Source organism: Halyomorpha halys, unplaced genomic scaffold (assembly GCF_000696795.3).
Source record: "Halyomorpha halys isolate HHAL.00 unplaced genomic scaffold, Hhal_1.1 Scaffold2403.1, whole genome shotgun sequence".
Classification (NCBI taxonomy): domain Eukaryota; kingdom Metazoa; phylum Arthropoda; class Insecta; order Hemiptera; family Pentatomidae; genus Halyomorpha; species Halyomorpha halys.
Window position 1 is genome coordinate 100,086 of NW_027111659.1, and position 27,822 is coordinate 127,907.

The 27,822-nt window shown below is 29.0% G+C and overlaps 1 protein-coding gene across 1 annotated transcript in view; it reads right to left on the reverse strand.

Annotated features, from left to right (window-relative positions):
* sli (slit guidance ligand) overlaps positions 1 to 27,822 on the reverse strand; it is a gene marked incomplete at its 5' end in the record, with an annotated part of 108,929 nt that overhangs the window by 20,591 nt on the left and 60,516 nt on the right. The window contains 13 exon segments of the mRNA XM_014437270.2: positions 97 to 247; positions 815 to 972; positions 1,143 to 1,214; positions 1,303 to 1,374; positions 1,485 to 1,556; positions 1,863 to 1,934; positions 2,139 to 2,210; positions 3,370 to 3,511; positions 4,697 to 4,932; positions 5,390 to 5,461; positions 5,837 to 5,908; positions 7,359 to 7,430; positions 14,078 to 14,149. Coding sequence (XP_014292756.1) covers positions 97 to 247; positions 815 to 972; positions 1,143 to 1,214; positions 1,303 to 1,374; positions 1,485 to 1,556; positions 1,863 to 1,934; positions 2,139 to 2,210; positions 3,370 to 3,511; positions 4,697 to 4,932; positions 5,390 to 5,461; positions 5,837 to 5,908; positions 7,359 to 7,430; positions 14,078 to 14,149 — 1,335 coding nt within the window.

Sequence of the window (27,822 nt, forward strand, 5' to 3'; positions counted from 1 at the left end):
TTAAACCGTTAAAATGGATCAGTTTAACCATAAATAAAAAGAATCTAACATTTTTCACAAAACATAAGGCTAATTGAGAACTAAGATAATTCTTACAATTCTGTAGTATAAATAGGAAAATCTTTAGGAAATTCAGTTAAACCTCGGCCTGAACAGTCAACCAGAGTGCCTTCACATGAACAACCACTAGGACATTCAGTATCAGCTAAACAGTCTCCAGCATGACGAGTTCGGTACTCTTCAATACCTGTTATAAATAAATATGAATATACCAGTAGTATAAATTTGTATAATTTAACATAAATCAGAAATTAATATTAGAAAAGAATATTAAAAAAACAAAAATTAAAGATTAAACAGCTGAAAATTTTTAATTTACTTTTTAATAAATACCAAAACAATTATTTAGCTTACCTGACATTGTTTAAGCCTTGGGTATATAAAAGCTAAGTTTCAATTTATATAAAAAAATTGCATTTGGATTTCATAAGCAATTATAATTGTGTTGGATTAATCAGTTTTACTTTGTAATAACAAACTGGATGTTCATTTATCATTATTTTAAGAAAATTTTTGTCTTTATTGAATTAATGGAATTGGAATTAAAAATTATGAATTCAGTGGTCTTTAAGATAGAAATGAATGGAAACTTCAAATTTCTATCTATGATCTATGGAATCTATCAAATTACGTCAAAAAGTTTTTAATAATCAATACAGACAAAGCAATCAGGATATATCATGTCATTAAATTATTTACTATTTAATTTCCTTTTTCATATTATCAAATAAGTAAATGTAGAATAGAAAATTACATTTGAATTTTTCATCTCTTAAAGCTTCTATTCTTCTTTTTTGCATCCGTTTAGGAGTTTCGCATCTTGCTTGAGATGTTTCAATTGGATTACGCTGTAAGTATTCAGCAAGCCAACGTAAGTTACAATCACAAATAAAAGGATTTCGACCTAAATGCCTAAAAATAATAAAAATTATCATTCAGTGATTTCTTTACATTTATAAACATTCTATATAAAGCATTAAATTTATAAAATTTGATATTTTACTTTTAGGGTGTAAAAGTTTTATATTTAAACTATTAGCTATTTGTAATAACATATTTTAATAATATCGCAATTAACTTACATGGTTTGTATACTTTTCATAGAATCAAATGTTCCATTTGCAAGAGACTGAATATTGTTGTCATATAGTGACCTGATAAAAGATAATAAAAAGAAAAATGTATCTTTAATGAATTAAAATTCTAAAATAAATAACTTTTTTTAAACAGTGTAATATTTACAGCAAATTTAAGCTATGTAGATCCTTAAATGTATCTTTCCGAATACAGGATATTTCATTAGCATTGAGTAACCTGAATAAAAAAAGAACCATATTATCAAAGAAACATGTTATGTGATCCATTCATAGTTGAAAAAAGGAAACTGGATTTTCATATCAGAAAATCTCATCGATATAACTTACAATAGTTGAAGTGAAGTTAAACCATGAAAGACCCCTCCAGGCAGCTCTTTGATTTTGTTTCCATATAGCACTCTAGAAGTGAATCATATAATATAAAATATTATAATTATATTTGTCATCTATTACTAATTATATCAAGAACAAGGAAAACAAATAAGATCATAAGTTCTAGTAAATTAAAGGGTATACTACTAACATTAACATTAACTAAAAATATTAAAATGAATCTGATAACCGTGTATAGGAATAAAATGAAACTACTTTGTTGTATCAAATGATTCAGATAAAATAAAATGTGTTTAAGGCTGTATTAAATTACCAGAATTAATATTAATGAAAAAAAACTGCCAGATGCCATCAGCAATTTAAAATACTTACAGGGAAGTTAATGACTTCAGTCCAGAAAATGCGTCAACTGCTATTTTAAATATAGCATTTTTACTTAGGTCTCTGCAAAATTAAGAGTAAATAATTTTAAAATAGTTATTCATTAAACCACATTTTAAGTATGAATTATTTTTTAAGGTACAATGTTGTACTTTGTGAAGAATGGTGTTAACACCTCTCAATTTTTAAATCTATTTTTGAAAATTGTTAAATAGATGAAGTTTGAAAGAAAGGTAAGGTCAGTAGGTATAAAATTAAGTTACTTACATTTTCCTCAGCCTTTTATATGGGACAAATGCTTTGGAAGAAACTTCAGTGATAACATTTTGTTCTAAGCGTCTATAAATAAAATAAAATAAAAATAAAAAGTAAATAACAAATTAAGCTTGTCAACATAAATTTCAATAAGGAAGAGATATTTATAAAATAGTAATACAAGATCTTTTGATATTAATAGATGGTCAATAAAACAAAGTGTTTCAGACAAAACACACCTGATAAACACAAAAGACTTATAGTTATAACTAAAGCATGCCAAAATAGTTCATCATCGAGAGCTAAATTGAATATATATAGACTAATTTACAGGTTTTTCGTAATCTTTTTGTAAATAATTTTTAATAACTTTAAAGAAATGTTTAGAAAAAGTATCAAAAGGGCAAAAATTTGACTAATTTTTTCATTAGTTTGTACTGTGAAACACTGATATGTCGTTAAAAAAATTTGTAATGGTTACCAATATTGGAGAAATATAAATTTGATTTTCAATTCTATTCTATGATAAGAATAAAAGCTATACAATATAACTGCAGTATGCTGCACTTATTAAAAGTTTTTGATACGTAAGCAATGCAAAGTTCAGTTAAAAAACTGTAGCTGAACCACACAAAGCTATAAGTTAAGATTGGATTATATGATGTAGGTAATAAATATAAAGGTGCATGGTAGACAACTATACATGATTCTTAATAAATTTTGAATCTTTTTATCCTAGGGTAGAATTCATTAATTTAATTAGCAAGCCAGTGATCCTGTTTATCCAGTTATCCTATAACATTGTTTTCTAATTTTTCTATGTTGTTGGATTTAACTAATTTTTTAACTTAAGTTTCCTCTTCCTGTTTTAAGTAAATGTTTCAAAGGTGAGATAAGACTGTCACTAAATTGGTATTTAGGTGGCGGGTGTCCTGAGAAGTCTTTCCTTCTATTATTTTTGGCATTACAATCTGTAAATTATTACATGTCATATATTGACCAATACTACTCCCTCAGGGATCAGAACCAGAAATCACAATAGTCCCTTAAATTTTGTAGGCATTGTTAGGTACCTACTGAGTATTAAAGATATGTTTTTTTGTAGACATCAAATGACTGTTAAAGTGAGTTAAAGAATATATTCCGTTTTTTTTCCTTTTAGCACAACAAAACTTTTCTTTAAGAGGTGGGAAAAAAAATGCTAAATCTGACCTAATTTAAGAAATGGAAGTAAATAACTCACACTTCAGTTGTTGCTTGGGGCAGGTGTTGTGGTATGACAGTTAGTCCTTTTTCCCTACAGTCAACAATACCATCAGCACATCTACACTGATGAGGACAACTTGGTTCAGATTGGCATTCTCCTATTGTCTTTTCTACCACACCTAAATCATTACATTTACAATAGTAAAAATATTAATTATTATACTAAGAATAATGATAATGCTATATAATAAGTAATAATGACATTAGAAGTTGAAAAAAAATTGTTATGAGTTCTGAAATTTTTTTTTCCAAAATACCACAAAAATACAGAGATAGAATAAAAAAAAAAAAAATAAATAAATAAAAACTAGTGACAGATAAATCAACTAAATGAATCAAACGTGGAAAAAATATTGGGTTATTGAACAACATTATATTTTCAGAAATTTACAGTATTTTTTAAAAAAATATATTTGATACAGGAAAAATAAAATAGAAATGAACCAAAAATTAAAAAAAATTGATGTCATGAATGACAGGTTGACCCTGGTCTGTCTACAAAATTTTAAGGTCAGTGGAAGAATGTGTAAAGCACAATTTGGCGATAGATTTTGTTCCCAAAAGACAGCATGAAGTCTCTTTCACAGTATAGAATGACATTAAATAACTTTGAGTTCTACTACATTTGCAATAATAACCTAAAAATAATGGATAAGTAGTAAAAAAAAAAAAAAAAAAGAGAGAAAGAATATTAAACAAAATATTTTTGCATGTTCCCAAGTGTTTGAAGGTTCTAAACAGGCATATTAATAAGCCATGGAGATGGGATACTAAAAAAAGTTCAGGAGAAAGGGGGATAGCCCTGAGGAATGAAGCTATGGGTATAAGACCAATAAAACAATCCCTAGAAAAGAATAATTCAAATGACAGGGCCTTGTATATCATATCGACAATAAACGGGAAGCTAAATGGTGCTAAGAAGCCAAACAATGTGGAAATACTAGGTTTATGTGTAAAAAATATTTATTGATAGAAATTAAAGAGAGCACCAAAACAGAAATAAAAAAAGTGAATCATAGAAACCAATGGGCATGATAGATAGCTTATATTTTAGTACACTAAATGACAGTATGGAGGAAGAAAAGAAAGAAGAGATATATTGAAATGTTATATATGATAAAATTGAATAGTATATATTTTATATAGTATTTGTATAGAAGTATTAAGATAAAATTTATCAAAGAACATTAATTTAAATACTTAATACTTCATTATTTTAATTATTGTTAAAAAAAAAAAATTAAAATAACATTTTAGTCAGCAGTAACAGTAATAAATAAAATATTAAGTTTTTTTATATTAACCTGAACATCTCAAGTCTTGTTCATTTAAATCTACTACACTTTGCCCTTTAAGATGATTCGGAGAATAACAGCGAGTATAGAGTCCAAGACGAGGGAATTTTTTTAACCATTTTGTCAACCATGTAATATGACAATCACAAGCAAACTTATTTTCTGACAGTCTCAAAGTTCTCAATCTATAGAGATCATCAAAGAGGTTTGCTGGGAGAGATGTTAAATTGTTGTTGTTTAATGTTCTGAAAAAAAAAATAGGATTAATAAAGTTCTTGATCATGGATAAATTTACTAATATTAATACTGATAAAGCTTAGGGAACCCGATGCACCATTATAATATTTTTGCAATACCTAATTTTTCAATAGCACTAAGGAGCTGTTCTTCTCTTAAAAGTAAGAGGCCACATTACTAACTCATGAAGAACTGTAGAACTATAATATTATATTAAAGGAATTTAACTGGTTTTTTTACATTAGGTGCTGGAAGAGTAGTTTTATGAAAGAAAAATAACTGTGTTTTATGGAGTAGCCCTTATAGATTCTTTGTTACTGTTTCATTCAGATATTATAGACCTCATCTCTTAAACTACATTGTTCAAATATTCAGATATTCAAAATAATTTCTGCTAATTTAAATACCATCAAAGCAATCATAAGTACTTCAACCATTTATAAGATACAAATAAATATTACTTACAGTACTTCCAGGTCTCTAAGATTTCTAATTGCTTCAGTATCAATACAGGTTAGCATGTTATTGTCCAGTTGCCTGCATGAAAAAAAAAAAAATTATAGATAATTAATGTATGTAAAATAAGAAAAAAAAATATTAAGATTGAATTTACTAAAAATTAACAAATAAAAAAAACAACACTAATTAAAAATATACAGAATGAATCATAGGTGTTTTAATATTGCAGCACACTATATTTTATTTATGAATTAAATACATTATATTTAAATTAAAATTATTTCAAAGCCATATTAAATAACTCATTTATCTAATGTAAACAGAAGTTACTGCATCATTTTTTAGAATGAGTATATTAAATATAAACTAATTGCTGATAATTATAAAATTATTTATAGCTCAGAAGGAGTAATTTCCTAACAATTTAATTTATTATTAAAGAAAATTACTTACAATGTTTTGATAGCTGTTATGCCTCGTAAGGATTTTTTTCCTATAAACTGAAGTTGGTTACGACTGAGATCACTACAATCATATGGACAAATAAATGTAAAAGTTAGAAATCAAATGATATCATTATTAGACTAGGAACCTAATCGTAATAATTTCTATTTCATTCAATTTAAAGTATACATAAATGAATAATAAAAGCAATAAATTGAGTTAACTTTTATATAAATAAAGTTTGGATAGATAATGTCCAACTTTGGTTAAATAATACATTTTTTATATATGAACTGCAACATTTAATCATTGTGAATTTACATGCATACATTATCAATTATTGAGTAATATATTAATAAATTCATGTTAGCAAAGTAATGAGGAAAAACCTGCTTGAATAACCACTATTAATCAACAGGAGCTTCTCACTATACCTCTCTAAAGTAAAATTCAGAATTTGTAGTTCAAGGGTATAATAATGCAGAATTTAAATTACTGATGCAAAAACAACTTGACATCAGATTAACTTTTTGTTTGTAATAATTTATGACAATTTCACTATGTTCATTAAGCAAGTAATAATTGACAGATCACTTGTACAAAATTCTTGGCAGTAACGTAAGGTAATAGGACTTTAAAATTTCTTAAGGAATTAAGAAAGCTAGATTTTATCTGGAAGTAAAACTAGGTTCATTGATCAGCAGACATTACAAGCAGTAGTTTCAGTTCTCTCAACCCAACCTTTCTATTCACACTCAGTTCTCATTCGCAAGTAGGGCTGAATTCATCAATAATGAGCAAGAATAAAAAAAAAATTTTAGACTATAGCTCATTGATTTTCAGAGGACCTATTGTTTAAATTAATCACCGTGTATTCAATTGAATTGGGGTATTGTTCGATGAGAATCACTGAATGGCAGAGCCTGTAATAAGTTCTATTGTTTTTTTATTTGTTGTTTAAAAGAAGTCATGTAGAGCTGAATTAATAAATTTTAAACTAGATAGTCTTTTCCAAAATGTCTTTAATCATAATAATAATAATAATAAATTTTATTGTTTAAAAGAACAAAACTTAAAGCAAGGAATTGACTTTCACCTTGCTTTAGTCCATCTTGGACCTCAAAATTCTTTGACAACAGTGAATTCATTCTCACTATGGATCCACAACAGTTTAGGTTTATTCATGACAATGAGTGCTTTTTTAGGTGCCAAATAAATATGGACCTATCCACATATTAGGTTAGAATAGATAAATTAGAAATTTGGAAAGCTATCTCGTATTTCGTTTGCCTAAAATGCCTTTGATACAGGCAATAAAATTCTCGAACAAAGCAGTTTCTAATTCATTGAAAAACAAACCCTTCCTGTCAGTACACAGGCCAAAATGTTTTAGAGCAACTGATTCTACTTCAATATTTATAGTTTTTTTTTTTAAATTCTCAGTTAAATTATAAAATTATTAAATAAAAAATAATTTAATTTTTTATAAAAAATTATTGTTATTAAAATTAAATTACATAGCGTCACTTACAGTCTAATAAGCCGTCCCATATTACCAAAAAGAAGATCTGGTATTTGACGCAAACGATTTTCACTCAACCTCCTGAAAAAATAAAAATATCATTTTTAAAAGTACAGATAAACAATATTTTCTTATATAGATGGATGAAAAAATGTGATTTGTTTTTTGATTTAATTAAAAACCAAAATAAATAATGTTTCCCTACATAATCATGAGTTTGCTGACCAAGTAATTATTGTTTCAGGGGTTGCTGAGTATGAGATGACGAAAATTCTTCAGGAATTATCCATATGGATTCTAAAAGCCATCAGCAAGAAGATTTAAAATGGATATAGATAATATTCAAGATCTACAATGGATAAGGTGGCAACCAGTGGTGTAGTTAGCTAAATGTTCAAGAGGGACCAAGGCGAAACCTACCTATTCATCAGATTCAAGTTTAAAAACAAAACTAAATTTCTTTTTCATACATTGTCATCAAAGGAAGATCATAGTCCCCCTTGAAGGGCATCTCTTAAGTCTTTAGTAATATTTAAGGAAATTAAAGAAGACTAAAGGGGGAAAAACTATAAAAATCATGATGTATAAATAGAAATGCCATTAGCTAGATATGGTTATAACAGAAATAATATCAAAACTTAGAAAAAATAAAATAAGAATGTAAGATTGATAATTTTTTTAAAGGGATGGTTCTAACGTTTTCCACTGGAAAAATTAGTGACAAAAAGCTTTTATCAATCAGTTTCATAATATAAATACTTCTTAAGAATTTGAGTTAAAAATCAATGTGCAGGCCAGATTTGGAACGATAAACTTCAGAAACTAAATATGAGTTAAAGTATCTAGTCGCAAAATCAGTAGAAATGAAAGAGTACTTAAAAATAAAAAAAAATTATGTTTTAAAAAAGGCTTTTTTTTTATGAAAAGCCCTCATGCTATTTAGCTTGACAATTAAGGAAAATAAAGCAATAATATTCCAACCAAATTTTAAAAGATAAATCAATAATTTCAATGATAAAATACACTATTATGTTCGGTATAACAATAAAAAAATTCAATATTCAATTTTAATCGTGATACTGAGAAATTAATTTTTTCTAGAAGGTAACTGATTTCTTATTTATTTCCTGTGTAGTTTTATGTTAAATTAAAAGAATCATTAACTATCTAGAGAAATTCATTTATAATTTACATGGCAATATGTATAAATTTGTGTAGAGTAATAGGACATTATGTGGAACTATGCACTAGTTCTTTAAAATACCGCTAGATGGCATAAGTGTTCATTCTGGGAAAATTTCTAATTTACGATATTTAAGCATTTTTAAACTATAATTTAGTAAAGGTAGAAGTGTTTAAAACGAAAAAATATTCACAATAATAATAATACAATTTTTTTTCTTCATTTTTAAAAATCAATACATATTGTAACATATTACATAATAATTAATTTTTTTGTTAATTTTAAATATAAGAAAACATTTATTTTCTATAACATGGAAAGGTTTAAATTGAAAAATAAAAAGATTCATCTAAGTTTAAGGGATATTTTTCCTCTGAATCAAATCACGAAAGAATAAAAAAAATTGTTTTTAAGGTGAAATTTTGATTTATTTGATGTATGTGACGAAATACGTAACGAAATATGGGAGGTTTAGGTAATGTTTTTACAAACAAATGAATGCAACATATTATTAAAAATTATCGAATCTGATATTTCTCAAATGAAAATTTAATAATCCGACAATTTTGAGTATTTATCCTACATAAAAATTATTGTATCATTTCGGACAACAAAGCCTACTGTATGTTGGCTACGTTTTATTTTTTAACAAATTATTAATTTTAGTTAACTATATAAATTTAAATAAACCGACTATGCTGATTGGTTTTCTTTTAGTTGTTATGGGTTTAATAGCTTTTATTAATGTTAATGGTTCTATTGTGCAATAACTTATGTTATTAGCATAATTTTATAAAAACTGTTCTATTATTCAAGCCTAGCTCACTTTACATAACTGACCATGTCAATATTCCGAATAATTATTAACCCACGTTTATAGTGTATCCAAGGAAAGTATTACACCTTGAACACATTTTTTTTTATTTATTTATTTATTTTTTTTTGTAAACAACAATTTTATAAAATAAATATTGAAAAAGAATACAAATTTAAAGAATACAAAACTAAATAACATTAAAACAAAAAATAAAATAAATAATGATGCTAGATATTAAAATAGTGGAACATATTAATTGGAAGAATTAAGTTTTGGGAATGATGGGCAGGGGCCGTTGCAGGTGGGCGGTGTAAAGATTTGAGCAGGTACAAAGCGTGGGCAAAATTAACCATGAAAATTCCCATTTTTATAGATTGGTGCAATTTGTCAAGCAATAAAAATTCCACGTTGATGGAAGAATTGTAACAATGTTTTTATATTAAAATAATAAACAATTTAATCGAAATTCTAAAAAAATGTTCAGACCCCTCGTATTGGAAGGAACAGATTTTTCACACTCACCAAGGGTGCAGAAGGGTCTTGCTAAGGCTCTGGTGACGAGTTTGGACTAAGATTGTTACCATTTGAGAACTGTCATTGATCAATAGAACTTGTTCCATTTATCCATGAACAATGTATTACGTTAATCAGTTCATTAATTACCCCACTCCTTTTCCTCTAAAACTGAGCCAATCCTCGCCCACATCCAGTACCATGTTGCCGTTTTCGCTAATACTGTCAGTGGGTAGTTTCAAAAGCTAAACAAATATCTGACAGTAAATACTTTACATACTATCCACTAAAGCAAACACTGTCTTGTTTTTTCACCATCTACTTACGAATCTATTGAAAATCTAGTAAGGTGAAGTATTTCGATTGTGAAAATTTCCGAATCCCAGTCTTCAACAGAAAGGTTGAATTTTAAGGTCCTCTGAGCTTACATAACCCAAGTCTCAAAAAATGGTCTGTTTGTGTGTGAACAGCAAAGCTCAAAAACGAAAAGTTTTACAAAACTGAAATTATGTATTTAAGACTGTGTTGTAATAGCAACATTGAAAAAATCGACGAAACGGAAGTGCCAGTTTTCATGAATTTTATGATTATTTCGAAAACGGCTCTAACGATTTTCTTTTTTTCTTTTATTAATTTCATTGAAATTTAATACTGTATTAAATAAAAAAATACATATATTAAACGTGATGTGAGTTCTATTAAAATGGTGTGATTAGGAACATTGAAGTCACTGTGAATGATTTTATTTATGACCAAGTAGGAGGATTGAGGATTGGGTACGAGAGGAATTCGATGGTTTTAGTGGAGTCCCAAAACTCAAATCCCTAAGTCCAAATAGGCCTTATTATAGTCATATAGATGAGTCTGTTGTAATTAATTGGAAGTTTAGACAGCTTTTCTAGTAAGTGTAGTATTAATTGGAATCGACGAGCAGTTTCCTGTCTTTTCAGTCTTGTATTATGATTCCAGGTCAGTCGTTTTTGTTCAAATGTAGTTCAAGAGTGGAGTATTATTCAAGGGTACTGTCGGATTTACATATTCGATTTTATCCTGATTTTTTTTATATAAAGTCTGAGTCAGGGATCTCATTATTTATGCCTTCCTTAGCCGCGTACTTCGGAAAGTCGAGAAAACTGTACAGCGGCATGTGAACCAGGATATGGCTGCCCATACCACCAGGACAGCTTCAGGGACTTGCTGGCCACATCTGGACGAGACAAACTTTTTTTATTATTGCCACGTGAAAATCCATGGTCTTTACCATTTTCGCCTATGGACTCAGAGGCTCGGCCTGGATGAGAGAAGCGGCGAGAATACGTCCGGACACCACTGCTACTGCACGTCCCCAACAGATAATAACACTTTATTTCCTAAGTACGAGACCTATCCGCAAAATCTCTCTTTTTATACCGTAAAATTAATTGTTGACCATTAACAAACTAATCCTCCCTGTCCTTAATATCAGCTAGGCCTTCGACTCTGGGCTCTAAACATAGCTAATATCAGTCCTAAAATTCTAAACATTTAAGCAATTTTTGGACTAAGGAAATTCGTTATAAGATATCAATTGATAATGTTGTGAATGTGCAAAGATATTACATGAATGAAACCTATCAGTTTTTATACATATAAAATTATTTAAATTTTTCTAATTTATTGCACGTGGTTATATAAATGGCCAGAGCAAAAATAATTCCGGAATTGACAATAAAAATTTGAGTTTTAATCAACAACTTTAAAGAGTTGAAGGGTCATGATTAAAGAGAATACAAAAAAACTCTATAAAAGTAACACAACTAAAGTGGACTTAGAATCCTAAAAGACAGTGAGAATAAGTCCGCCCTTCTTTTTTTGGAAGGGTGATTCATTCGGCGCTGAAGAAAAGGGCTACAAGAGGGTCCAAGATAAAATGTTATCGCAAGTTTATTTGTAAGAAGGCTGCTAAAAGAAAGGTGTATTACCTTTTGAGGAATCACCAACTATTTCCTACTTCCAACTCTTTAAAACAGTTTTACGTTTTTATGGAAGGTATAAAAAGCGTACAAAGAATTGGATAATAAACAAGTTCAATAAGAATGGAAGAAGAAGAAAGCTGTATAAAACATTTTATTGCAGGATATAACTTCGTTTTACAAGTTGAAAAAGAATAGTTTTTCGTAGTGTTCAGGGTACTTTGCAATGGTGACAAAATCTCTATAGAACCAACTTTGCAAAAACAATGAAGTTGAAAACATCCGCAACCTACTACGACTGCGCAAAGTCAATGCCCCTGCTACTTTCCGCAAAGTTTTTTTCAGTTTTAGAACACGTGCTTTGTTTTTAGTATAAAAGTCCTTTCGTTACTTAGCTTGTTTTTCGTTTTTCTTCGACTGTTATTTTATGTTAAATAGCATGCCTTAACTCGCGATCTCTTGTCCTTCTGATTTCGACGACATTTATACATTTTCTTCCTTATTTTAATCCTCCATTTTTCCCCTTTGTTCCTAACCCAGCCATTTTCCCTCCCCAGCAGATAACACCCGACGATTATTTAGTATTCCCTAGGCATGCTTTCGACAATATGCCTCTTTAAGTTATCCCTGCTATATCCCTAACGTGTCAATCTTATCTCCACCTGCCCCTATACCTCACACGAGCCACCCAGGAAGAGTACTTTAGGTTGGTATTTCTGCATGTGGCGCTTCCTCTCTCCGCCACTTAGTTTCTCTAGGGATTCCCTGCACAAGATGGTGTTGGAACTGCCAGAGGCAACCAAGCACCTCACTCTACCTCTATTATAGGCAGACCGCCGTGCTTCCCTCTCTTACGTTATAATTGAACCTTCAGGATCATTGAAAGGAACATCATACGCGCCTGTACCTGGTCTGTGCCAATTAGCTGTCAGCTTATCTCTAATTCGATTGAACCGGGACAGGAGGTCCCCGATACTGCCAGCTGGATCGCCTCTGTCTTCTTTTCTCCTGAAACATCTGGAAGATGTCCTCTTCGGGCCCGGGTTTCGGAACAACTTAAGTGTTCTCGAAAGCAAAATAACCCCCCCCCCCAAAAAAAAAAGAAGAGAGAAAAAGGGATGAGGAATAACACAGAAGGAATTGAAGTGAAACACTACTTTATTGGTTATAGTTTACTCTCAAAATACATTCTCTCTACTAGCCCACTAGATATTTATTTTCTTTTGTAAATATATCTAATGTAATTTAAAACAAAATCTAATAAAATTATAAAAATATGATATTTTCGTACATAGTTAACTAAAATTATACATAATATTGAATTAGAATTTAATAACAAAACTTAACAAGAAGTACACAAAAAAACAAGGAGATAAACAGATTATTATACGAGTAATAAATATAAATAGTAATAAATATAAATATGAAAGGCGATAAATAATTATTTACATAGTTTAGGGGATTTTATTTTATTTTGGGATAATTAACGAATATAAAGAACAAAGAACGGAGATTGAAACTGGTTGTTGAATATATGTTGTATATTATTGTAGTTTTACGTTTTTATTTGTTAAAATTGAATAAAAGATATTTTTAATATAAATTTGAGTAACAGTTTATCTGTGTAAAAAAAAACAGTTTTTATCTGAATAAATGTAAGATTTTAAAATTTTTTTTATTTCCTCAATAAAAAGTTTTTTTTTAATAATAATTAATGTCAAAAGAAAAATAATTAAATCATAATCGAGAAAGTATGAGATTTTTGTTCATATCATCGAGGCAATTATTTGTTGGAAGAGATTTGTTTTTTATAGATTTTGTCGCCAACAATTGAGAAAAATGATTGAGTAAAAGTGGAAATGAAAATCATAGTAATTTTAATATGTATGTCGATCTCGCATGCTCAGGGCTGAATTCGAAACTTCCATACTTTTTTTTTTACAAAACCAATAATTTAATAATGCTTCAGATTCAAAACCAAAATTGTAAAAAAAAATTATTAGACATGTAAAACTTATTTCTATGTGAGAAAATATATCATAAATTGTCCATTTGACATCGCTACCGTGTAAAATATTAATTTAAAAACAGATATAGTTTAAAAAACAATAATACTGAGGAAGAATGTATTAGAGTATAGCTGAGGGTCCCAGATCTTTGGATTCACAAGGTATAAAGGTTGTGGGTTCGAATCCCACCTGCGGTAAGGGATATATATATGGGTATGTGTATGTATGTATAAAAGATATTTTTAATTACTTACAGCCTTTCAACTCCTGATAAGTCTTGAAATGCTCCCTTTTCAATGGTGTGTATCTGGTTACCAATCAAGTTTCTGCAAAACAAATATATAATATATTATTATAGGAGGAGCTGAAGTAAAATTTTTAAAATAAAAATACATTTGATGATTTAAGTAATTATTATAAATGTTAAGTAATACTTGACGTTCCAAGGAAGCTTGTCTTACACTAAATATGGACTAGATTTAAACTGAGCATCTTAAGTAAGTTGAATAGTCTTTTTTTTTCAACTTTTCAGATTGGTTTCTGTTCGGATGGTTCATATTATAACGTGCGAATCGAAATTACTTAGCGATTGGGGACTAGAAGGAAATACTGAAAGTTTCGAAAAGCTCTGAAAATTTCTCTATACCAGTAATTCTTAAAGTTTGCGCCGCGGTGCCGTTATAAGAGCGCTGCAAAACATTCAGTTAAACAATTTGGAAATCTCGGAATTTCCAATTCTCGAATTTTTGTACCAACAATCGTATATACTGACAAAATTCCAAGAATTTAGCAACTTTCGAGTCTTTCATTGTTTTCTTTTCAATTCGTATCCTTAGAAACGCTAGTGCGCAAGCCCGGGTTACCCACCCATGCTTTAGTCACTAAATAGTAAATATCTGTTTTTCATTTTTCGCTATTAAATGGGTAATCGCTTTTAAATAGGAAAGTTTTTCAATTTTTCAAGAAAATAAAAAAATTAGGAAAAAAATTGATGTATTAAGGGCGCCACGGAAAAAAATTCCATTATTTAGGGAGCGACAACAGAAAAAGATTGGAAACCTCTGCTCTGTTTTTCCGGGGTGATTACTGATTTCAGTAACCCCAATTGTTTGTGTAAGTCTGAAACAGCAAGTATCACTGTAATATATATACATAAGGATTGTGTGGGTGGTGACGGTAGCAGCGTGGTAACGAAGATTGCGAGTTCGAGTCCCCGGCCCTATCCAGGATTTTTTTCAAGCTTATAACTATACAATACTTACTCACAATCTCCTCACGGGCATTTGTGTGGCCCGTCAGCCAATGGGTGGTACTCACAAAAATAGGCGTGGGAGGGACGGACCCACCCTATGAAAACTACGCCAAGAAACGCGCGATGTATTTTTTAAGTACATCGCGCGAGGCCTTGCACCTCAACGGTCTGTCGCGCCAATAAACAAATAAACAACAAGGATTGTGCATTCTTTGTAATAAGCAATGTTTGTCTTCATTCAATTCTAATAAAACAATATAAAAAAATATTACGTTTTTTATTGTACGGAAAAAATAATGGATACATTTTTATCTATCTATAATTATTTTAACTATTTAAAAATAACAATAGATTGATAAAAATATCAAGGAGCTAACCAACCAGTTAATGTAACGAAATGGATGTTATAATTTCTTGGTATTCAATTTCAACATTTTGAAAAGAGTTTAATTCAATATTAAACCAGATTCCCAAGTTTTTATTTATTATTCAACATTTTGTAAATTATATAAATGAAATACAATTTTATTAACAAACTAACATGATTATAAGGATGGGCATCCTTAATCATGTAAAATAATAATCTGTTACTGCAAATTTCTTAATAAAACTATCATAAAAGAAAAACAAATACTCAAAATGATTAATTATAGTATGATTTTATACTTGGACTGCTCGAAATGCCTATAAAACTGGAAAGGTACAATTAACTCTAAGGCGTTTCCATACGGTGAAAACTGCCTCTATAACACCTGGTACCATTGTCTAAAAGCTTTCCAAAGCTGAAAGAAAACCCGGTAAAATAAGGGCAAGAGAAGAAGATGGGATTGCTATATAGACAAAGGAAGAAAAAACTAAAGAAAGAACGTTTCTTTTAATGAGAGAGGAAACCATTACACCGCAACAATGGCGAGAAAATAAAAGCTCTTAACTGTGGAAATAGGATATGGATAGCTCATTTATACGTTAGTATTTAATCTTAGAAAATAATTGAACCTGTCTTAATGAGTCAAATGAAGAAACTTAATGGCTTTGTGTCATTTATCAAATTAATTAATATTTTTAGTGAGTAGGACGGAATTATTAACATTTTTTGTTAATTTCGAATGTTCATTTATTGCATTTTCTTTTTGATAATTTATTTTAACTGTATCTTGTTTATTGATTTATACAATGTCATAATATAGACTCTGAGAATCAATCCATTGATAGAACTCCAATCACATTTCTCTAGTAGGTGATCTCGAGGCCATCGTCTTTTCAGACGATTATCAGGTAATGAAAAAGCCAGATTAGAAAAAAGTGGGTTTAGGTGGTTTTTATTTTTTTTTAATTTATTTATTGCTATTTATAACTGTACATTATAATACATTTAGTAAATTTGATCTCAGTTAAATTGGAGTGGTACAGGCGTATAGAGAAACTACCCATTGGTAGCACTCTAATGACGTTTACATTAGCAGGTCTCGTGGCCATCTTCTTTTCAGGCGCCTCGGAGGATTGTCAGGAATGGAAGAGGAAGCAAGGTTAGAAACTAGTGGGTTTAGGTGGTTAGGGAGTTTGTAATGGAAGAAATGGTATCTAATTTGACCAAATGGGTAACATATGGAACATTGAGGTCATTATGGATGATTTTAATTGGGATAAAGTAAGAAACATTGGGGATTTTAGATTGTAAGGATTGACTACGAGAGAAATTGGATGGTTAAGAGGAGCCCCAAAACCTGACTCCTTAAATCCAGGTAGGCCTTACTATGGTCTTTTGTAATTAGTTCGAAGTTTAAACCGTTTGCCATGTAAATGTTTGAATAATTTGAATCGGCGAGCAGTTTTCTGTCTTTTCAATCTTGTATGAGGATTCCAAGTTAGTCGTTTGTCTAGGAGCGGTCCGAGGAAGCGGATCAGTTCGACAGGAATAAACGGAATATTATTGAAGGATACTGCAGGGCAGAAGTCATAGGTTTACGACGAAGGGCGTACGTGATTTGATGCGATTTATTAGAATTTATTTTAATCCACCAGTTTGCACAGCATTCTTCAAGGGTGGCATTGTGGGATTGGAGGGTTTCGGATACAATGGACGGGTCATTATTCATTTATAGCACACATGTGTCATCCGCATATTTTGCAATTTAAAGGCAAACCGCAGAATGAGATTATCTTTAGAACAAAAGATTTTTCCTTTGTTTTTGACAAATAAAATCTCGTTTTGTAAGTTATTTGATGATTTTTTTTGTCAGATAAAATTATTTTTTGTGACTTATTGTGATCAGTGCCATATTTACACTAAGGGCCACTCATCATTATTAGATTTTCTAAAAACGCTTTGTTCATTAAACAGACTATAGTATCTATTATTTTTTTTTTTCAAAGGGCTATAATGTTATTCATCAATTATGCTATTTCAAAGGAAAATTCAACCCATTTTTTTTTTAACGTTTCAAATATTTGTTAGAATGGACTTTTCAAGCTATCCTTTAAACGTCTAATTAAAAAATTTCTATTTGAGATATCCACAAGTTATCCATTGAGTCCAGACTCAACCTTGAATTAAGGAGCATTTATTACAGATATTAAAAAATAATGAAAATAATATTATAATATAAAATGTTAGATAAATTATATATGTATATCACATTAGGAATTTTTTAAAGCTAAACAAAATTGCAAATTAAGTTTTGAATCAGAAAACAGGTTAAGTTAGTTAAATCAGGTTGAAGATGTCCTGGTATAGCAGGAACCATACCTCAGTTACTATTGTATTGAGTACGATCTTGTAATCACCATATCCTGATGTCTTGAGGAAGTAGGGAAATAATATATAAATACAGAAAGACAGTTGTAGGAAGACTGTCTAGTTATCAAAAAATAACGTTTGAAAAAGCTACTCTATGTTATTGGATTATTAAGTCAATATCTGAATTTTCCTTTGTGAAGAAAGCTCTAGGTTCCGAACACAAATAGCTACTTCAAAGAACACAATTGTACTTTGAATTATTCATTGTGAAATCCATGATCAATGGATCCGTGACACAGCAACTTGACGGGACAAAATGCCGGAGTTGAAGAGTGATTAATCACCTAGATACAGAATAAATAGTTCATGAATAAATACGATCTTATGAATATGTTTTAAAAATTACTTATTAACAAATATATATGTTTTCTAGACTGTTAATGATATCTATTTGCTGGGATTTTGATATTAAATCAATAATAAGCAGCGATGTTTTGGTATATTAAATTATTTAATTAAAATTATACACAGCGAAAAAAAAAATTTCAGACGATATCTAAAAGTAATGATTAGAAAATATATATATAAGAATCGGGCTATTAATAAAATATAGAATGTACAAAATTTTAATTCATGTTTAACTCATAAACACACGACACAACTAACAACACTTACAATAAAAAGTAATAAACATAAGTAATAAAAAAGACAGAAATATACTGACTGATTAACAACTGGAAAGTACAGTTAGGGTCTGGAAAAATTAAATAAACCGTACAAATCTTTTTGCTTTTCAATCTTCGACTACATTCTGTCCACCCAATTACAGAAGAATAAGAATTAAAAGTTTCGAATAAGGTTTATATACTTTCTGTATTTAATGTTTCAGATTTTCGTTTATACTTGTAAATATTTATATTAGCAGAAATTGAACCTTTTCATTCATTATTTTTAGTTTAATTGTATTTGATTTTTTATTACTTTTTTTTAAAAATTTGTATTTACTATCAAAAGTTAGTCACCTTATCTTTTATGATATGATATATGTTTTTATTTTATTTGTACTAATCTTATTTTATGTATTCTGTTAATTATTGTTGTTCATTTTTATCTTTTCAAATTAATTATATTTATGACGTTTTATAATTTAATTATAATTTTGTATTTTACTCTAAGGCTCTAAAGCCTAAATTTGACGCCTTTAATATTATTATTATTACTAAAGGGATCAATCCTAGAATAAATAAAGAATATTATTATTATTCCAAAACTTGTGGGAGTTAGTTGTAGAGGGCAGTTATTAGTTATGTGGAATATATCAGTTACCAAACAATCACAAGTAGGGTTTCTGTTTATCTCAATTTATATTGTGTGAATTTTAGTTTTTAATCATTCGTTAAGAAAATCCTTAAAAACAGGGAAAAGGAGATAACTCAGCAGGAAATAATAATTTTGTTTTCAAATAAAAGTGGAATAAAGAAAAGTCCTTTTTTTTTTTTTTTAGAAAATTCAGCAGGAAATATTAATTTTGTTTTCAAATAAAAGTGGAACAAAAAAAAGTCACTTTTTTTGATAGAACTCAGTAGGCAATAATAATTTTGTTTTCAAATAAAAGTGGAATAAAAAAAGTCACTTTTTTCTGAGAAAGCTCACCAGGCAATAATAATTTCGTTTTTAAATTAATGTGGAATAAAGAAAAGTCACTTTTTTTTTTTTTTTTTAGAAAATTCAGTAGGAAATAATAATTTCGATATCAAATAAAAGTGGAATAAAAAGGCAATATCATTTTGTTTTCAAATAAATGTGGAATAAAAAAAAGGTACTTTTGTTTGAGAAAGCTCAGTATGCAATAATAATTTTCTTTTTAAATAAAAGTGGAATTAAAAAAAAAAAGGCAATTTTTTTGAGAAAACTCATATCAGTAGGCAATATCATTTTGTTTTCAAATAAATGTGGAATAAAAAAAAGGTACTTTTGTTTGAGAAAGCTCAGTATGCAATAATAATTTTGTTTTCAAATAAAAGTGGAATTAAAAAAAAAAAAAAAGGCAATTTTTTTGAGAAAACTCATATCAGTAGGCAATATCATTTTTGTTTTCAAATAAAAGTCCACATGTATAAAGGAAGCTTTTAACTTACCGATCTATAGGCAAGTTATTGTAAACACCATGAAAATCGAAAGTGAAAATGTTTATACAATTTCGATATGGGGTAATCTAATTCCTATGGAAATGTTACTAATATGTTCTCTTGGAATTAGAAATACATAGTAGCTATCATATAAATCATTTGATTCTGTAAAACTAATTTAATTAATAGTAGAAATATGTACAATACAAATGTTATTGGTCAACTAATTTTTGTTATCACGGTTTATATAAATTTATAAGCATAAAATTACAAGAGTATTTTTATTTATTTTTTTTTTAAATTATAAATGAACATTCGTATAGTTTTAAAAAAAAAATGAAATCATCACTTAATATTTTACTGGGGATGTAAAAGAAAGCAAAAGTGTGGTTACACAAAATACGGTTAGACCAGCAATGTTATAAGGCTCGAGGCACCTGACGAAAAAAATAAAACCGACTTCTTTAAAAAAAGATTATTTTTTTTAAACTGGATTTGGTGAATGACAATTTTTTTTAAACTCCAAACTGTCAAATTTTCATAAAAGTATGAAAAAAATTAAATAAATAAAAATAGTTAGGTATATTCATATTGTTGTATTTTTTATACTTTTTTTTCTTAATACTTTCTTTTATTATTAGTGTAACCAAGATTACACTGTACTTGTTATTATTGACAGAGCATTAATGTCATCAAAATACACATTATTAACAGTCAAGAAGTTAGGAATGACATTTATATTATAATATTACCGTTTTAATATGATTGTTGATTTGAACAAGAGAACGTTTTAAACAAGTATGCTTTCTATATTATGTAGGTTAGTTTTCTTTTAGTAAGTGAAAAAAAAAGTAAATGAATCAGATGCCAATGACAAGCCTCACCCCATTTTTCAGGTCCTTTGTTATGGCCGTCACTGCTTGTCCGAGCCGTCAGCGGGGACAAAAAAGAACTCCGGATAAACAATATGTCGGCGACCGATTTCAGTTTACTAACAACTCCGGTGCAGGTCTCCGGATCGACCGGGAAAATCGATACTTTGAACAGAACCGGATCTGAGATTTTTTTGGGGCCCGTTGGATACTCTTTACCAAGGGGAGTTGTCTGCATTAGCGCTCGTATCTTGGAAGAATTATGAGGGAGGGGGTGGTGTGATACTAAAACCTGCCTCCAGGCACACCCTTAGGGGCTATGAAGGATTTTGTGCTTCCGTGGCGAGGATCGGAAAAGTTTAAGACTTCGGTGGAACAGTCTCAAGAATAATAAATTTTACTCTTAATCCGATATCAGACAAATCGTGAGATCGTAAAATAATATTATTTTATGACCTACTGCAACTAGGGAATGAAATAATTTTGAAAATAATACAGAAGATTGTTTCGAGATGTAGAAATATAAAAAATGTTAATATAGCTTCTCACATTTACCTATTGTATTTTTAGCTCAAATGCAGTCGTAAATTTAAAAAAATAACATTATACACAATTTTTTCCATGAGTCATATATTCATGAATGCAGCAATATCAATAGAGAATTCCCTTTATAACTTCTGTTTAAAAAATATTTAGTATTATTAGAAGCACTTACTAGACAAACGGTCTAAACTTCCAACACATTACAAAAGACTGATCTACATGACTGTAATAAGGCCAATCTGGACATATGGAGTTGAGCTTTGGGGCTCCACTAAACCTTCGAATTGCTCTTGTATTCAATCCACAATCCTTCGTAAAATCCTCAATGCTCCTTACTTTGTCACAAATAAAATCATACATAAAGACCTTAATGTTCCCTATGTAACCGATCTAGCCCGAACCAGATATCACTCCTTCCATTATAAACTCTCAAACCACTCAAAACCCTTAGTTTCTAATCTTCCATTCCTGACAATCCTCCGAGGCGCCTGAAAAGAAGATGGCCACGAGACCAGCTAATGTAAAATGTCATTAGAGTGCTACCAATGGGTAGTTTATCTACACGCCTGTAACACTCCAATTTAACTTAGATCAGATTTACTAAATGTATTATAATGTACAGTTGTAAATAGCAATAAGTAAATATAAAAAAAAAGTATTATTAGAAATTAAAAAAATTATATCATCTATTAAAATATTATTATCGCCCTGACAAAAACATGATCGCATTGCTAAAATCATGATAATACTTTCTATGGATATAATTGAAGGAAAGCCAAATTAAACAATAATAAATTATGCCTAATTACAAATGAATAAATAACAAGCGATATAAAATGGTGTAACAGTAATTTATAAATTAATGAAGAGAATTTTATTGACAATATGATGAGTAGCCAAATACTCGGTAATTATTGAATCATAAATTTTTTTTTCGTGAATATGAACAAATCAAGATTTTCATTTTTATTTTTACTTTATCTCAAATGTATTTGTAAAAAATACAACATAACTTGAACAATGTGAATTTGATGTGATAATATTATTATAAGGATGGTAATAATATCTTGATATATGATTTATTTGTTATCATAATAGATTACAAATGGAGTCAATAGAGGATTACATAAAAAAGCGGTTCATGAAGTTCCACTCCCAGTTGCCGACAATTAAAGGAGCAGAGACCTACAACCTGGGAAACCCAACCTCAACCCGAAGACTAAAGCTCAGACTGCTGCAGGACATTCTTTTATAAATTTTAATACATAAAAAATTAATTCATAGTCACACTACCTTTATTTTACTTTTTATTATTACTCATTTTATTTATTCATTATTATTATTTTTATTTGATTATTTCTATTTTCTTCTCTCGTCCCTTTTTAAAATTAACTTGTTTCTTTTTACTATTAGAGGGAAATTGTTTGTTTTATTTAAAGTGTACCAATATCATTATTTTTTGTTATTAATTTAACTTCCCTCTTTTATTAAGAAGCATTATTCTTATCTATTTATTTTATCTTTTTTTTTTCTTTTAATAATAACATTGTTTATTGTTAGGGGTGTCTTTTGTACGAGACTATACCCCCCATAATCAATGGCCCATCAGGCCGATCTGGTATAAAATAAAATATATATAATAAATTATAATAATACAAAATATATATTTTTTAATAAAGTTGTAATTAAGAAAAGTGATTTATGTAAATATGGGTATATTGCTGCATTCAGAAACAATAATATATAACAGGATGAAATTTTCATTTAAGTTTGAAAATTTCCTTAAATGTATATATACAATAAAACGCGTTAAGTTCTGGTCCGGTTGATCGTTGGTGTTTCTATTGAGGATTTTTTGTTTAAGAATTTAGGTTCGATTTCTAGGACTGACTAGGAATGGATAATACAGACCCTATGTTCGTCCCACTGATAGTGGAACTTCTCTGGAACAGACGTGGGAAGTGTGTGTCATTAAGAGAGGCGGAGTGGCAGCTCCAAATAGAGACAAGACCACCTTCAGGACATATCCAAATATCCATAAACGATCTTCACAAGACGGAGATAAATCTTCTTTTTTTAAATTAGATTTGGTCTGAATCCCCGACATTTTTCATTAAAAAAACCTTAGTGATTGATATTTACGCTTACATACTTAAAATAATATAAATTATAACATTCATATAATATAAATAAACCGTGTACAAATACTGATCATAATTTGGAACAACCTGGACCATAAAAAACGTTTTGACCAAAACTTATGTAATTTCACAAAAGTAATCGTATTTCATAACATTCTTAATTCTATTATGATAAAAACTTGCAACACGGTACTGATTCGACTAGAAATTACTCATTAAACATATTTGAAATTGAAATGCGGTATTAAAAATTTGAAACATCAGTGTAAAAAAGGCATCAACAAATAAAATAAATATTTTTATTAATTATTTTCATTTATTACATTTTATATATTACTTTTTTTTAAATTTTGTATTAATTACCTGTATTTTATTTTAGGCATATAGTTATATCCTTGTAGATAATTGTTGTTTTATTTTTTTTATTATTTATATTTTATATTTTAAATTTAGTTTATGTCTGTTAAAGAGGGAAAAAAAGGGAAGATTTACTGGTGTAAGGGCGAAAATTATACTTAGATATGTAAACAAATAATGGGAAGCAAAATAAAGAATAATAAGGAAAAAAAGAATAAAAAAGATTTTGAAAAAATGAAAATAGAAACAAAAAGATAAAAGAAAAAAAATCGTGCATTACTAATTTATGTTTTAAATTTACTCCTATTCCTATAAATTATAAGAATTAAAAAAAAAAAAAATTAACTAAGTATAAGTATGCTGTGTACTTAGCAAACCAATATAGTGGGGCATCACAAGTTTTTCTCTCTAAATATAATTGGAGGGAAAGAGAAAAGAAAAATGTAAAAACGAGAATTTTTTTTAAGTGAAACTATTGCCGATTAAATAATTTTATTGTCGTTTACTAAAATCTATAAAAAATATGACCGTGTTACTAAAAAATGAGATAGAACAACCAACAATTTTATAAGTTACTATAAAGGTTATTATGTGTTTTAGGGATTAAATAATCACTTGCATTGTTACTAATACCACCATGTACTCAAGGCCGTGGTGGAAAACATAGGGCCCTTTTTGGGAACTTTTTCAAAAAAAAAATGGGGCAATTTTTTCCGGCCCGATTTTGTCAAATAAAACGATAGTCAAATAAATCGATTGAATAACAATTCAGGAGGGGCTATGGACTCCAATTTAATTCCCCGAACAATCAACTCAAGATCTGTCTTTGGACAGACGGATTTAGAATTGACAGGAACTGGCGGCGATCCAAAGACCACGAAACGTCCTCCGCTGGAAGGATAGGTGGAGTGGAGTGAGACAAAATTGTAATTTTATTAAAGCTGTGCATTGTAATTTTATTAATTATGGTTGTGAAAAAGTGAATAATTATTTATCAATTTTAGATAAAAATTTCAAATATAATAAAAAATATATTTATTAATAAAAAAAATAATAATATTTAACGATCTTCGATTATTTTTAAAAATTCGTTAGTTAAAACTTTCGCAGAAATTCTATAAGATGTTGATTGGTCCGACGTAAACGATATTTTCGAGCAATACGATGCAGCGAAAATCGAAAATTGACGACAAGCAACTTTCCTTAAATTTTAAAAATTAATAATCTGCAACGAATTCCCAAAAATTAATCATAGAAGAAGCTTTGACGGGATTTGCAATGTCTAATCCTCCTTCCTGTCTATAGCTCCCATTCCCCAGTCGCTTTTTCAATCCATATTATTTCTCAAATTGGAATTCGATCTTCAATTTTGTTCAATAATGAGTTCGAAAACTATACAAATATACATTTTAAACGTAAATACGCACTACAGACGATTAAGAGAAAAAAACAAAATTTTAATAGCAGCCACACTTGACTTAACAAAGAGGATAAAATACGGATTTTACCACGGTTGATCGATCTATGTACTAAAGTATATTCAAAGTAAATCTTACTGATCTGGTCTGCATTCATATGATCAGTGTCACGTGTCATACAGTGTTCTGTAGAGTATATGATAGGAAATGTCTGATAGTATATAAATATTTCCGACACGACACGAATATAAATGTTTCCGACACGACGTACTATGCGTATCGGATAGTGTAAACCACCTTAGATCGACCAAAAGTTGATCGGTTAGCAATTGATTGCTGTTTGGAGTACTGGAGGCTTTATTTGGAGCCTTTTAATTATAATGTCCTAATAGTAGTTTTTGTTCCTATTCTTATTTCCTCTCTCATTACTTATTTGTTTATCACTGGAGACCGAATTTTTTTGTAGTAAAAACCCAAAATGTAAATAATCGTGATTGAAATGCTGAAATGCTGAAAAAATTAACTTCACTATGTAATTTATAATATTAATATGTAAAGCTTATCCAACCTTGTTTGGAACAAAATAAACAACAAACACGCCGAATTCTCACAAAATTTTGGCAACTATACACAAAAAGCTGAACTACTTTTATTAAAAACTTTGTTTAAAATTGAAGAGTTGAGTGGAAGCTTACTGTATTTATTGATTTTTTCATTCGAAAAATGAAGATTAAATAACTCAATTTAAAACTTCTTAAAACCAATACAATTATTAAAAATGAATCATGGTGCTACGTAAAAAGGAATATTTAAACTATTAAATTCTAGTATTCAACTCCAAACATTGGATTTGACATCAACCAGTTCCGGAATTCTTTAGTAATTTAAATTTAATTTTTTCATATTTTAATTAGGAACAAAATAACTAACTACGCCTAAATTTTTAAACTTAGATTTGATTTTTGTATTAAAAATCAGATTTCGTTTGATTCCGGGTAAAACCAGAACGAGCTAAGATAGGGATAATTGAGATTGTATGATGTGCCATTTAACTAATTAATTGTAAGTTTCCTTATTATTATTCCTTAAATTATTTTTTCATTAAACACAGGCAAATTTATAAATTTAAAAAACTCCAAAAATACAGTTTCGAGCAGAAAATCCGCAAAATGAGCAAATTCGTGCAGTAAATTCGAAAATTGTAATAAAATAGTATTAATCGAAAGACCTTTTATTTTTTGGCTGAATTTGAAGCAGGGGAACAAAAGATGAAATCGCACGAAAATCCAGTCTCTATTAATTACCGTATTATAAAACTCACAAAAATTACAGTTAATTTATACGTTTTGTGAGTTTTATCTTTATTTAGCGACATGAATAAAAACATGTAATATTTATCGTTATAATGTGGCGTTAACAGGAATTTTTTTTTAATTTAACATTTGTGTCCTGGCTCTCCTTGGAGAGAAACAACAGAATTTTATGTAGATATTTTCTGTTTAATTCCCTTGATTTAGAATTCACCCCTTTCCAATGATCAGTCATAGGGCACGCCCCCAGGAGACACGGGAGAGTAAATGCCTTCTCCTGCTTATGTCAATCAAACCCTTGGTGCATAATTCATGCACGACTACGCCAGAGAGGGTTGGAGATGATGTCACCTTCACCATCTGAAAATAGGAAATTGGTTCCGAGCCGCATTTCCATATCGGGATCAAAAATCAAGTAGGAAGGTTATAAGTTGGCACATTACTTCTGAAACTTTGTAGGGTTAATAAAAACAAAAGCAGACTGGGACATTCTCAACGACACTGGAGTAATTAATCCTAAGGTTTAGGAGCAGTAATATATTATATATTATATAAATAGTAATATATATTATATAAAAATAAGGAAAATATTTAATATGGGTATAACACAATTTTCACTGACCAGTTTGAGGTGAAATAAATCTTGTTTATACACTTCAAAAGAGCTATTTCTTTATTTTTCAGTATAAAAATAATACCTGAAATTTATTTAAGAAAGTGAATGTAAATTCTGACTATTGTAATTACTGTCATAGAATAAAAATAATTATAAAATTCTTCCATATTTTATATCCATTCATTGTTGATCAATATTAACAATGAAAGATTTTTCATTTTTTCAAACAAACTAATTTATTTTTTTTCGATGAAAATTCTTGTTTAAGATTTTCTTGATTTGTAAAAAAACGATTATCAACTTTGTTCTCGCCTAGAATACAATAATTTGATCAAGCAATGCAATCGTAAACCATAAACCATTGTAAACAAAAAATTATTATTTTTTAAAAATTTTGTAGTATATATTTTAATACCTAATATATAACACTATATATAAGCCCACACATAACATGGAAACCTGCTAGTTAAAGTTAAATGATTGAGAGATTTTATATATTATTTGGTTGGGTGTAATGAAAAATTAGACACAAATTATGGACTCTCCTAACTTTAAATTTTTTATTGTAAATTTTGGAGCGAGGTGGTTCAGTGAATAAGGCACTGTGCTACCGACTCTGAGGAC